Raw genomic sequence first — 14,090 nt, 5'->3', positions numbered from 1 at the left:
GGGCCGGGGCGGGGCGGGGCGGGGCGCTGGCTCAGGCTCAGCCTCAGCCTGCGGGCTGTGAGGCGCGGCAGCTGGGCGGGGTTGGGGGCTCGCCGACCGTCCTCCCTCCTCCTGGGCGAGGCGGGCGAGCACGAGCCCCGGTCCTGGCCTTGGGCAGAGGTCTGAGGGTACGGACTAGACACACTTGCGAGTTGGTTTTTCGGCATCGTCTCCTCAGATTGGAAACGTAGACTTTGTGACTTTGGTGGTGACCGCGCTTGGTCAGAGACTGTGCAGACTCTCTGATTTGGTGTAAATAAAGTGACAAGGAAAGCAAAGATGTAGCGGTCTTGCGGAGACGTTCCCGCGGAGTGGGAGCTGGTGCGTCAGGAGAAACGGGGTCCGGGAAGGCGGCGGAGGCGTGCGCGAGGCGCTTTGTCACGCGTTTGGCGGACTTCGCTAGGCTCTACAGTTGGATACGGTCAATGGGTGAGAGTTCTGCCAGATTTGGAAAGTAATGGGCTTTTGTGTTAACCCAGGGTTTTGTTTCTTTACAAATTGGAGCCGTTTGGGTAGTCACAACTTGCCTTGTATTTCTTGAAGAGGTGCTAGGGTGTCGCTGCGTTTTCAGCCCTCAGTGTGAACTGTACTTTGTTGGATAAATTGATGGCAAATGAATACCTTGCGCCGGGGAGTGAATCTTCACAACAGTTTTGAAAATGTCTTTAATGTCTTTAAGAAGGTCTTTTTAAAAATCAGAGGGCTTGTTTTCTTGCGTTGTCAAAAGTTTGAATTTCTTTCGTAAAATATGAGTTTTAAGTAAACCCGTTTTGGCAGGATTTTAGATTTAAAGATTGAAATTTATTTTGCATGACCTAGTCACGTTGAGCTCTAATGTTTTAAAAGCTATAATTTTGTACCTTACAGAAAGAGGCGAAAAGGAACTAAAATTTAGGGTGTGCTTGCCAAGAACCAGGTAGGATGCTGAGTGCTTAACTGTCATTTAGTCTTACACACCTTAGTGAAGTAGACATTGTTCCCATTTTACAGGTTTAAAATACTGAGGCACAGAAAGGTTAAATGCCTGCCTAATGGAAAATGACAGATACTGCAATTTGGATTTGGATTCAAGTATTTCTCACTAAAGACCAGCATCTTGCTCTGGCACTTAAAAGATGTAACAATTATTTTACAAGAAAGAGTTGTTTTATCTGTAATGTACAGATATTATTATGCATACATATGACTGAAAATTTTTGCCCACGTGCTTTAATAACTAGTGGTTCTGTAGGGTAGATGTGGTGAATACTAAAATAATAGTTGGCCTACAGTGGCTCCCCTTGCTATCTCTGCCAGGCATTGTTTTAAAAATCTGTTTTATTATTTATTTAATCTTAATAACCCTATGAGGTTTACATTATTTTATCCCTATCGTACAGACTTTTAAAGATGGAAACAGAATTTAAGTAAACTGTCTAAAGTGATACAGCTAGTAAATGGGGGAGGTGTAATCCAAGCCCAGGTATTCTAGTTACAAGCCTAAGGACTTAATGCTGTTTGATACTGCCTCTCATGTAACTAGACATGTCCAGTAGTCACCTTGAGAATATTAAAGTGTAAGCGTTCTCCTCCTGGGGAAGGCAGTGTCCTATCTAGATAGGTGATTGCTGACATAGCATCTTTGTTTTTGGGAGGTAGAATTTGAATTAAGTCTTGAAATTGGATAGATTCTCCTAGATGGAGAGAGAGCTTAGGATATGACAGGAGCCAGAAACTCACAGTGGAAGATCAGTGTTGATGTGTAAATGTGCCACAGAAGTAAAAATGTCAGGAGAGTGGTAGGCTCAATGCACACTGCTCCTGTGTTTATCTATCACCAAGTGTTGGTGGCACTGTAACTAATCCAAATCGAGAATTGTCTGAATTTAACTTTATGAAGGTAATAGCCACACTTGGTCTGCAGCAGGCCAGATAGTAAATATTTTGGGGTATGTGTAAGAAGGCAACTGTTAAGAGGTGATCTGTGAGAGGTGGGCAGAGTCCTTAAGAAATTTGCAAGCTATAGTAAGAGTTTGGAATTTACTGTGTAATAGTTATGGAAGGGATTCCCAGTGATTTTAATAATAGAGCAAAATAGATCAAAGATCACTGCAACACTTGCTAGTTATAAGACTTAGATGAATTACATAAATATTTTTGCTTCAGTTTTCTCATAAGGAAAATAGAGATAATAATAGAACCTACCTTATAGAGTTGTCAGTAAATTAGTGAGATAGAATATCTAATCAAGAAAAAAAAGAAAATCCAAATTAAGTTAGAAATGATTTTTAAACTGGTTTTGTTAACAATTCTGTAATTGTGATGAAATTGCTATCCTTCTGGATAAAAGTAATTTGTCAAAACAACTCAAGAAAAAGTAGAATAATTTGAATACATCAGTCACCATGGAAGAACTTAGAAAATGTTATAAAATCTGTGCTCAGATTTTTTAAAGTTCTTTTTTTTTTTTGTCTTTTTGAGACAGGGTTTTGCTATGCAGTTCACACTGGCCTTGGGCTCACTTTCTAGCCCAGGCTAGTCTTGAACTTGCAGTGATCCTCCTGCCTCAGCCTCCCGAGTGCTGGGATTACAGGCATGTGCCACCACGCCCAGTTTAAAATTCTTTTGAACTTTTAAGGCACAAAATTTCTGGTGTGATGTAAACTTTTTCAGAAAGAAACTTTTGTAGGAAGAGATGGAAGGCTTCCTAATTAATTTTCCAGAGCAGTTTTGATACCAAGAGTTTATAAAAAAGTACCAGTGTTGGCTTATTCATTGATAGTGGGAAGTATACAGACTTGCCAGTGTAAGATCTGAGAGATACAAACAATTTCGAAATAAAATACCAACAAATTGAAAGGCTTTTCTCTGTAATTGGCTGAATCTCTCTCCCTAAGAATGTCAAGAAATGTGTTAATATGTTATAATAGTAGGTGAAAAGAGAAAAGTAATTTGATCATCTGATCCCAAAAGACACTTGGTACTATCTATGATTTGTTCTGGTTTCAATCGCTGTGCATGACCAGCAGAATACTTAGTGTGCCGTGGACTAACGCCAACAACCTTTTTTAGTGGGGAATAGCTAGGGGAAAGCTTTTAGATACTATTGTTTCTATTTCACTTACCAATATTTGTACTTCTAGGAATCTTTTCCATAAAACTACTTGCATCAGTGCAAGCTTCTTTTTTAGTGTTCTTTAAAAGAGTAAAACTTTAAAGTTGAATATTCGTAAGTTAAATAAATCATAAGGTGTTTACAAGCTAGGATACTAAGTATTTGTTAAAGTGACTGTGGTATATTTAAAGGTGTTGGTTTAGAAAGAGTTCTTCCGCCTGGTTTGCCTAGTTTTGTCCTTTATATGAATTGAGTTGTCCACCATTCTCTTATTTGTGTCTGATTTCTTTTACTCAAGGTTGTGGTTGTGAGGTTTATTCTTGCTGGGGGCAGCAGTAGTTGGTTTATTCTCATTGCTGTTGCTCTTCACTTGTATTAATACACCATGGTCTAATTGCTCATTGCTTGTGTTAGATTCAGAAAAAAAATCTCAGTTTTAAAAAGTACAAGTTGGTGGAAATTACAACTCAAATTGGAGGTGTTTTGTAACTTGAAATTTTTGTACAACATTGGTCTACATTTATCTAACTTGGGAGTGAACTCTCCCATCTTCTTTGTTCCCTTTTGATTTCTCTCCTTTGGGTCTTTGGTGGTCAGTACATCCTCTGTGGAATGAAGAGGAAGCAGGAAAGAGATGATACTTGAATTCTCAGTTGTGCCTCTTATTGCTGCAATGGGTCAGCATGGATAAAGTGAATTTGCTTTTTCCTTAAGGTGCCCCTCCCAGTAACTGTGACACAGGTGTTCACAGTTACCAAATCTGGAGTACAAGATAGAATATGATATTGCCATAGTCTGTGTCTTGTTCTAGTTTGCTCTGTAGTTACATGACTCAGAGCCACAGCTGAACCTTTAGAATTCTAGATTTTCAGGCTTATATTTTACCTCAATTTGTTTAGATTTAACCTAAAGTTTAACTACTAAGGTAGTTGAAATGAAGTGGAGAGCTACACTCCATGGTTTTGCACCACAGGTGCAGAGGTGATGTCTCCCAGCGTCTCTGCTCCATGCTTTGCCAGGGCCCAATCAGGCACAGACAACTGGTGTACGTTTTGAAGGCACTGCCTGAGTGAAAAGTCCTTTTGAGTTCCTTCACAGAAGCAGTTAGCAATCATGTTTTCTTGCTCAGCTGTTTCCAGCATTTCCTCAATAGACTTTAAGTTGTAAAGCATTCAAGTCACAATTTGGAATTGCATTTAACTTTGACTTTTATTGCTAGTCCTGGGCAGTGTGACCCTTCAGTTTTTAAAGTCTTGTTCTAGTGCTGGGGGATGTAACTCCACGGTAGAGCACTTGTAGCATTTGCAAGGCTCTTGGTTTGATTTCTAGTACCAAAAAAGAAAAAAAAAAACTTTCCAAATGGCCCATGGTTGACGCTCATATTGTAGCTCAGTGATATGTAGATTTCTTGACTAACCTGCTAAGGCCACATGTTTGGGTGTGATTTCCCAGTACCCAGCCCCCTAAAAGGTAAATTGCTAATGAAAGAATTCTTATTTTGTCACTCACTAAAATCCAACCAAAACTTCAATTCGATTTGAGGTGTCATTCTGAAAGCATATCCGTATTAAGGTTATTTAGGTAGTAAGTATGTGAAGTAACTTTTCTATGTGTTGCTTTTCAGGAGTAAAAGGTTTGCCACTCTTAGGTGACTAAGCAGTGGCACAAATAACCAGCAGTTTTACAAATACTTAGGAGGAAGTGGAATTTCTCCTGGTGCACCATGTGTGCCAGCGCCAGTGAGGTTAATGTGGTTTGTATATTAAATAGAAAATGTCTGTGTTCTTTATGTAATGCTATACAGTTATTTTCTAAATTGAGAAATTACATATAGTGAAATGCATAGATCATAAGTGAAGTTTTATTATGAGCATTGACAATGAGGTATAAAACTTCTGTGAACATTGGGGTACAGGTGTCTTTGTGAACACAACATTTCTTGAAAGTAAATTGAAGTTAAATTGTTAGATCATAGAGTTGACTTAATTTCATGGGAATCGCCCAAATAGTTTTTCAAAGTGGTTGTGCTGTTTTTGCTTTTCTGTTACATTCTGCTGTGTTTCTATTGGCTGTGAACCAAAATATAGATTACTAAAATTACAAAAATATACATTATTACCAAAATATACATTACTATGTAAATGTAGCTAGCTATGAAACACATTTAGTCTTAATGACACCTAATGTTTTTCATCTTTGGAGATAATGTTAACTACCTACCAAGAGTCAGTTTTGATATAGTTATGTGAAAGCACTTTGAAAAGCACAAGTCACCATACAAGAGTAAGACGGTATTTATAAATACATAATTATGCATAGCTCAATGCTATAATTTCTTTCATGTATTTTGAAACAAAGACATACATAGATTCCAGGTGGCTTTATTTTCACTTGATCTTAGCCAAAGGGTCAAGAAGCGATCCAAGTATATTTATCTTAAAATTATTCCTAGAATTTATAGTTGTTTCTTTGACTAAACTTATTAAATGGAAATTTAATCGTTATTTATATCCTATCTTTCCCCAAAATGTTTTAAGGTGATTTAGAAATTAATTTATCAAGAAAAATAAGTGCTTAAGTGTTTCCTATTTTGTCCACACAGTGGCACTGTTGGATTGTTTAAAAATCAAAAGCCATGTAACATTCTTTTGTTCAGGCTTAGAAATGTTTGCTTTTAAGACAGTTTTAGTGTAGAAGACTAGTCTTTCTACCCTAAGTACATGAGTGGTTAAGCTTAGTGAAAAATGTCTTATGTGTAGAAGGGTTAATGAGAACACAGTTTTGCAAGTACATTCATTATGTAGTCATAGTACTAACAAAGGGTAAAGGTCTTTTGATAGTGCAAATAAGTCTTTGGAGCTTCTTAAAAGTGAAATTAAACTCCTCAGCTTCTTAGTTCTGTCTTTTATCTTTTCTTTTGTTAATTGTTCCTCAGGCAGTGGCAGACATTTCTACTTGTGTCAGTAGCGATGGTGGTGGTGATGGTGAGGACGGCAGCGTTCTTTATGCCTTTACGCAGGATCTTCCATATGTGCGTGAAGTAAGTGATAGTACTTGCTATTAAACTTTACTATTCTCAAGAAAAAGATTTAAATTCTTTATATATTGTGGAGTTCCTTTAAACTCATACTTAAGAAAATATTTCTCCCTACTGAATTTGTATGTTTTCCTTGGTCAGACAACGAGCTCTTCACTATTTTATTTCTCCCCTTTTCTTATGTAGTAGGAAATTCAGAGCAGTCTTGTACTGGATATCTAAAATGAGATTTTTTTAAAAGTCAATTCTTTCCTTGCCTCTGTTCTTAATTGGTAATTATTATTTCCATCCTCATAGTAGTGTGAATTTTTATTTTATCCCTGCTTTATATTGAAACTTTTGAAAGGTTGGGGAAAAATAAAAGCATTTTAAACAGATAAATATAAAGTTGTTTTTCTCCCCTAGTACTTAGTGTGTCTGTTACAGAAGTAAAGTATTAACTACTTTTAAAATATAGCAGGAACGTTTTCAACCTGACATAATCCAAACTGAAGATGCACTAAGATCAATTCTGGATATCCTTGGCCAGTGTCAGGTATGAAAATTCTGTCTCTTTAATGTGGTTTTGGGAAATGTTATAGTGAAAGTTATCTTTATCTCCTATAAAGAGAAAGCGGACAATTTATTGAAATTTTACAATATTGAATTGTTTACTGTTATCACTCCATTGTAATGATTTTTGACAGTTTCTAGTTAGAATATCATTTGCAGATGAAATTTTTGAAATACCAAAGTATATATTTTAGTGCTTTCTAAAAAACTATCGATCAAATGTCTCTTTCATCTAGATTGTTCAACATTGAGTAATTTCCCCTATAAAATCTTTAAAGGAAGTTGGCCATTGGGATGAAATTTAGAATATGCTTAAATGCAAATCAGGTTATCTCCCCTGACACAAAATTGCAGTCCATCAACGTTTTGTGGAGCTGGGCATGGTGCTGTACACCTGTAATCTCAGCACTTGGGAGGCTGAGACAGGAGGACCACCTTGAGTTTGAGGTGAGCCTGGGCTACCTAGTGAGTCCAGGCCAGCCTGAACTACATAGCTGGATCCTGTCTCAAAAAAAAAAAAAAATTGTGGGATTTTGTAAAAGTAACCATGTTGGTAGAGATTGATAGAAGTATATAATTATCAAGGGTTTTGTGATCTGCATATGCCAGAAGTAATTCAAGTTCATAAAAATGTATGTTTCTTAACTTCTAAATCTTCTTGATTAGAATGAGCTAGCCTACTTTGAAGAGTAGAAGCATGTGTGTATGTTCTCATTCTTCCTAGTGAGGACAGAAGTGGGATGCTTAGTGGGACCACTCATGCCTGAGGGGGAGATGTGCAGAGGTGGCTGGAGCAGCAGGGAGATTTATACTCACCATCTGAACATCTGTCTTCCTGTTTTCTCTCTCTGGTTGGGAACATGCTATTTCTTTGGCCCTGTCTGCCCTTCCATGCATTTTTACTGGGTGAATGCCTTCTCTCCTTTCACTCTCAACCCAGACATCATCATCTCTGAGAAGCCCTCCCTGACTGTCCGCCTGGGTTCAGTCCTGCACTTCTGGGCCTGCTTAGCCTCCTGTGCTTACCTGTGTCATGGTGCTGAGGACAGTAACAGTAATAATACTAATAGAGTACTGAGCACTGTTGGACCACTCACGTTGGGTGTTGTTATTGTTAGTATTAACGTAAGGCTGCAGTAAACTTCCATCCCTAGGAGGACCCCTAAGAGATATTTTCATCCCAGTTCTGTGCATGAGGGGATTGAAGTGCAGGGAAGTCATGTAACTTGACCAAGGTCACACCACTAGTAAGTGGCAGAACTCTAGTATTTGAAGCCAGCCATGTAGATCCTGCACTGTTTGCCTCAGCACCGCGGGCCCACAGTTCTCCCACTGGAGCGCGTGTCAGAAGCCCCCGGAGGCTTGTTGAAACCCAGTCCACTGCCCCACTCAGGTCTCCATTCAGGAGAGCGGAGGTGGAGCTGCAGTGTTGCTGTCTCAGAAGCTCACAGGTGATGGTGCCGGTCTATGGACCACACATTGAGAACCGCTGTTCCAGGCTGGTAGTCACTTGTTCTGTTGAAATCATCTCTTCTCTCTCTCCCCAGTAAAGACGGGCATTCCTCCAGATCAGGAGTGGGGTTTTGTTTTGTTTTGTATTTTAATATCTGTGTTCCTGGCAAAGTAGCTCTGACTAGTACTAGCCCCCTCAGTAAGTGCTCATTTGAATGAATGGATGACTAAGGAAGTGTTTCTGACCTTTTAATTTTCTGTTGCTTGAAATTTCTGTGGGTTTCAAGAATTCTCAGAGTTTTATCAGATTTTTACCTGATGGGCATGTGGGAGTTGTGCACTCAGTGGTTTGGTAAGTTTGTTGAGTGCATGATTGTAAAACACGTTGAAGCCAAAGGTCACATCGTTATATTTGGCTCCATGTTCTTTCCAGAGCAGAATATTCACTGCTAGCTCCTAAGTCATCACATGGTTGGTCACTCTTTGGCCTTTTAGCAGATTTGAACATTTCTTTCCTGAAGTAGCACCTTCTTTGATGTGAAATGGCCACATCATAAGTGGGATAGTGGAGAGGGGCGGTGGTGCATTTGCTTCCTCCTTCCAATGTCCCTGTGAGTTGAGTAGGACAGTGGCAGGTCCAGGCTCCTTGTGTCAGCCAGGTGGGCTCTGTGTCTCCTACACCTAGGCTTCAAATAGGAAGGAAGTTGTTTCTGGTGCCTTGAGAACTTTCCTTGTGCCTTGCATTTAAAATTTAACTCAGTGGCATTCTCACCTGTTACTTTTCTTTTGGAGGAAGAACTAATAATGCCTTTTACTATACTAGCTTATATATAAAGCTGTGCAACAACTGGAGAAGAAGTTTGATGTTATTGATAGAAAGGTGTCAAAAATTCAACGTGCACGAATGAAATACTCTTGGTACTATCGTGTAAGTAGCATTAAAATATTCTCAAAACTGTGATTAGTCTCTGTTCTCTAACGATGCCAGTCAGCTGGAACTGATATGAAACTACTAACTGTGAAATTAGCAAGGCTGATAATACTTTTGCCGTAGGAGCAGACAGGGAACTGAAACTGTTAGAAGAATACTGAAGTTTGATAAATGTATGACAAATAGGTATTTTTATGTTTGTTCCTAAAATAAATAAAAGAAAATTAAGATGTAGGGCTGAAGAGGAATAAACATCATCTTAAAATAAAAAAACAGAATTTATTTGAATAATGTACAGCAGTGTTGAATAGAAAATAAATAGTAATGTATTGAATACTCATTTCCTTTTTTATTCACTTGTTTATCCATGTTGGGTTTATGTCATTTCAGAAACCACTGAGACAGTCAAGAAAAACTAACATTTCCTCAGTTCCTAGAGAGGTTAAACCTGAGGAAGTAGAGATGTCGGGGCATTGTAGTTCATTTTCCCACTCTGAAAGTTACAGCCCAACTTCACCAGTTCGCAGACCACAAAATGATGCTGAAGAAAATGTCATGATGCCATCTTATACTTATGATCACTTATCAGAAGGTCAACACGAAGACCTGCAGGAACGGGAGCCATATGGTGGTTCACCAACTCCTTCCAATTCCAGCATCCGTAGAGATACATGTGCTGATATGTCTGGCCCTCCACTGTTCGACTCTGGCAGCCCCAGGTTTCCTGACATGGGTGCCTGCCCTGCAGACATTTCCTCAATAGCACCTATCGCATCTCTGACTCAGAGAAATCCTAACCTGACACACAGCTTCAACATGAGCAACCATCCTGGTGGCCAGGACAGAGAGCCTGCTCTGTCATCTTTCCATAACCCATCTGGTTTTGGTGAGTTTGAAGTAACATGTAATACAAATAGCACTATTTAACTTGTGTTCATCAGCATCTTTCTTACACACTAATGCAAGCTGTTTGTTTCCTATTTTAAGGGCTGGTTTTAGGTGGCATTTATAATAATGATTAACATGTATTAATTGTACACTCTGTGCAAGGCACTGTGCTGATTAATTAATACAGTTCTTCTCCACTGATATCCATAATGCCCCATTGTGTGTTTTTAATCCTCTATTTTTCTTCACTCTTTTCTCTGGATAAGTAATTCTAAACACTCCTAAGATGACCACATACCAGATGATAGGAAAGAAATTCTATGCCTCTGACTAATTCATACAAAGAAAGATAATTTGTATTGATGTTACTAGGTTCTAGGGAATAACAAAACTCCCTTCTGTTAATCCTAACTAACTTTAGGGAGCCCTGATCTCTCCTTGAGTAAGTGACTACTTCTCAGGACACAAAGAAATGTCTTAGTGAATAGCATAGCTAGAACCTATTAAGCTCTGATTATTTCATATCTCAGCTGTTTCCTTATTAAAAATATAAACCTTCAATCAACATCTATTGCACTGCAATTAAACATGAAACAAATTTTTTTGAGTGGTAAAGTTACTTTTTAAAATGGTAAACTTTAACTCAGCAGAAAATAATCTTGTTTTCTTCTAAATCCAGAATAATGTTTAAGCCGTGAAAAAAAATATTTAAAGAGCAAAAGTGATAACTGAAAATACCTATATTGACTATATGGGAGAGATTTGGAGAAAGAACTAGTTTGTTTCTCCAAGTTAATGGGTTATTGAAATTTGTTTATTAAAGTGAGCAAATTTGAAGCCTAGCATCCTAGCATTCACAAGGTACTGGGTTCCATCCCCAGCACACAGAAACAACAAAACAAAACAAAAAACTAAAGGACAAATATAAACAATTATAAAACAGTAAATTTTGGGGTTTCCCATTGGATTTAGCTAGCAAAATAAACCTAATTTATTTTGGGTAAGGGAGAAAAGAAACTTAGAGAAATTCATTGAAACAAAGTTGAGAGTAATGAGTTAGGTTAAATCAACCTAATTTAACCCAAATAATAGCTCTTATGCTGTATTTGCCTGAGGACAGAAAGGCTTTAGATTGTGAAGTCTTTTTGTGTGTGTGACCCTTGAAGCTTTAAGGGAACATCTGAAGCTGTCTCTGCTGCTTGGAGGAGGTCAGATAGGATGTTCTTGTGCTGCTATCCTCAGATCATCTTTATGTAGGTTTTGTTTAGATTTCACAGTTGGAATCTTGAGTCCTTGCTTGGATACTTAAGATGAGGTTCTAGGACTGAGGCTGTTACTTCCTACCTAACATCTCTTCTTTCAAGATCACAATCAGGACAAATATGATTTGTCTTTGGTTTTTCTCCCCACTGAAGCTACAAGTTCTCCAATTGAATCTAATCGTGCTGATCTGACACAAACCTTGCCTGATGACCCTTTAAACTGGTCTGTGGAACATGTGATCCTGTTTCTGAACAATACAGATCCTCATGTTGCAAACTCCCTCAGCCGCCACCTGAGGAGACATGTAATGTATCTTTTGATCTGGTTTTCCTGCTGCCATAACCCTTTTGAAGGACCTCTGTGCAGGCCTTTCTGTTAGGCTCTGTGTTGTGTGGATGGTGGGGGAACCCTGCCAACTAATTTTTTCCATTTGTAGGAAAGGTTATTTTGTCCAGTGTTAGATCCTTAAATGGTAGGCTAAAAATCAATTCTTCAAATGGGTGTCCATGTGCTTAGTATACTGATGTCCGTTTTTTGTCATAGTTATATACTATTTTATTCAACATCCAATATTTAAAATTGCATAGCTTGACATAATTCATTTTAAATATTAAATTTCTTTTTTCTTAAAATTTAAAGTGTATTTATAAAGTATTAAATGCTTTACTCTTCAGATTTTATTTTTAATAGTTTTTATAAAATAAATGCATATTCAGAGACTACACATTTGAAATGGGCTGCTCTCTAGTTGTTTTACATGTTCTTACATAGATATGTTTCTTTATATATATAAAGAAATAGGTACTGTGATCAAATGTGAAAGTATTATTAATTACTACAACTGCCTTCTTTCTGTAGGACATTGATGGGAAAGCCCTGCTACTACTTAATAACGAGTTGGCTATGAAGTATATGGGCTTGAAGCTGGGGACATGCCTGAAACTATGTCACTACATTGAAAAGCTTAAAGAAGAAAAATCCTAAATGTCTTCAGAAATTTAGATTGAGTTTACCAATTCACCTTCTTGTTCTTAGTTTTTGTTTTGTAGAAGGTTCCCCTTAAATTGTCACATCCAGAATTGCAAAACTATGTTAGGGCTGAGTCTACTTCTTTCAAGCAGTAAAAAAAATCCTACGCAGTGTTTCTGCTTAATTTGCCTAGTTCTAAGCCATTTAGCCTTCTAAACTTTGGAAGATACATTAATTCTAACTTACTGTTTCGAGCTATATTTCATAATTTAAAATTTTTAAGAGATAAGTATTATTTTGTAATTATTTATTATTACATTATTTAATTTTTAGAAGAATACAAGATATGAAAACTGTGGCTACAAAAAAATAAAAATAAAAAAGGGCCAGGGATATAGCTCAGCAACACAAGCACCTACCTGGCAGTGCAAGTTTGTGAGTTCAATTCTCTGTGCCAAAAAAAAAAAAGAAAAGAAAACTGTTGCTAATAGTATCAGCCATTTGTCATAAATAACAATAAAATGTTCACCAGGTGCAGAAAAACCAAATTCTCTTTATATACAAATGTAACTGCTTATTGGATACATGTGGTTAAAGGATGACTTAATTTATGTTATCCATTGTGTAAGATGAGATTCTGACCTAAACTTGGTTTTCTTTCAAATTGTTTATATGAAGATGCTGTACTATTTTCTCAGGTGTTTGGAAAATACTGCTTAACTCTTTTCAAATTTAAAATATAATAAAATTAAATAAATTCAGCAATGAATGCCAAAGCCTCAGATTTTATTTCACATGATTTCATCATATTAAATTAATGAATGAATTTGTTAAACTTGAAAAAGAGCTAATCTAGTAAATGTTGTGGCTTTATAGTTCGAATTCTCGAGTTTTAAAACATGCTCTGATTCTATTGGTAAATAGATACATAGGCACAAAGGACAGTAGCCTTAAAGGATACCCTGGGGGCTCACAATATAATTAAAAAAATGAGTTTTATTTGTGCTCAAAACCTTTGTTGCTGATAATGTTCTGGATTATGTGAATGTGGTAGAATATGCCAGTGCTTTCCCCCACCCCACCTCATCCCGTCTAGGTTGCTATGTCTGCCTGACAACTCTACCTGCTCTTTTACCATTGGGGTGAGAAGTTTTGTTATGCCTGTTGTCCCCTCTGCTTCCAGATGAACCAGCTTTCATAGGGGGACCTCTTGGAGAATCCATGCGACACCCAAGTAACCTTATTATCCAGCCTCCACACTTGCCCACCAAGGATCCCAGACACTATCATTGCTGCTGCTTCCCAGCGGGGTGTCATGTGGCAGTGTTATTGGAGACCACCCCTGACTGAGGCTCCAGGGATGATGCTGAATGGGCTGGGGTGGGGCTTTCAAGTGGCATGAGACTTGAGTAACTTGCACCCCTTTAATTTCCTGTTCAGTTTGTGAAATTTTAATTCAGAGACTGTTACATATTTTCCATCCTGTAAATTTTTCAGACTTTTAGAATGATCCTTCCTCTAGCTTTGCCTCTCAGTCCATCGTTTGACCTTCTTTAACCCTGTCCAGCAGAATTCTACAGCTGGAGCTCCAGGCACGTCCAACATTTGCTTTGGATTTTTGGCTGTGTGATTTCCCATCATCTGAATGTCTTGTAATAGTTTATATTCAAAAGTAGGATTTCCCAAACTTTCAAACTCAGGCCTCCCTCTGTAAGCACAAGAATGTCATGCCCTTCTGTAATATTTGAAATTTAAGCCCCAGCTATTAACAATGTAATTAGGAGAACTAAAAACACTGCTTTTTCACAGATATGGACCCTTCCATAGCTTCTATTGTACTTGAAACTGGCTGAGCAAATGAAATA

The 14,090-nt window shown here is 37.8% G+C and overlaps 1 protein-coding gene across 1 annotated transcript; it reads left to right on the top strand.

Annotated features, from left to right (window-relative positions):
* Window positions 1-30: 30 nt before the first annotated feature.
* Window positions 31-12,987, top strand: Scml1 (sex comb on midleg-like 1 (Drosophila)). Its single transcript, XM_013507015.1, has 7 exons — window positions 31-167; window positions 6,069-6,173; window positions 6,628-6,705; window positions 8,998-9,102; window positions 9,496-9,991; window positions 11,409-11,560; window positions 12,115-12,987. The coding sequence occupies exons 4-7, from the start codon at window positions 9,079-9,081 to the stop codon at window positions 12,238-12,240; spliced, it is 798 nt and encodes a 265-aa protein (XP_013362469.1). The 5' UTR covers window positions 31-167; window positions 6,069-6,173; window positions 6,628-6,705; window positions 8,998-9,078; the 3' UTR covers window positions 12,241-12,987.
* The last annotated feature ends 1,103 nt before the right edge of the window (window positions 12,988-14,090 follow it).

The sequence above is a fragment of the Chinchilla lanigera genome, unplaced genomic scaffold (assembly GCF_000276665.1).
Source record: "Chinchilla lanigera isolate Chin_1 unplaced genomic scaffold, ChiLan1.0 scaffold00118, whole genome shotgun sequence".
NCBI classification, from domain to species: Eukaryota; Metazoa; Chordata; class Mammalia; order Rodentia; family Chinchillidae; genus Chinchilla; species Chinchilla lanigera.
This window is presented reverse-complemented; position numbering and strand designations above follow the sequence as displayed.

What these genes read in the sequence shown, in the direction of transcription:
- Scml1 (XM_013507015.1), top strand. Translation starts at nt 9,079, where the DNA reads ATGAAATACTCTTGGTACTATCGT. An exon ending in AATACTCTTGGTACTATCGT is followed by an intron (nt 9,103 to 9,495) that starts GTAAGTAGCATT and finishes ATGTCATTTCAG; the next exon opens with AAACCACTGAGACAGTCAAG. An exon ending in CCATAACCCATCTGGTTTTG is followed by an intron (nt 9,992 to 11,408) that starts GTGAGTTTGAAG and finishes TCCCCACTGAAG; the next exon opens with CTACAAGTTCTCCAATTGAA.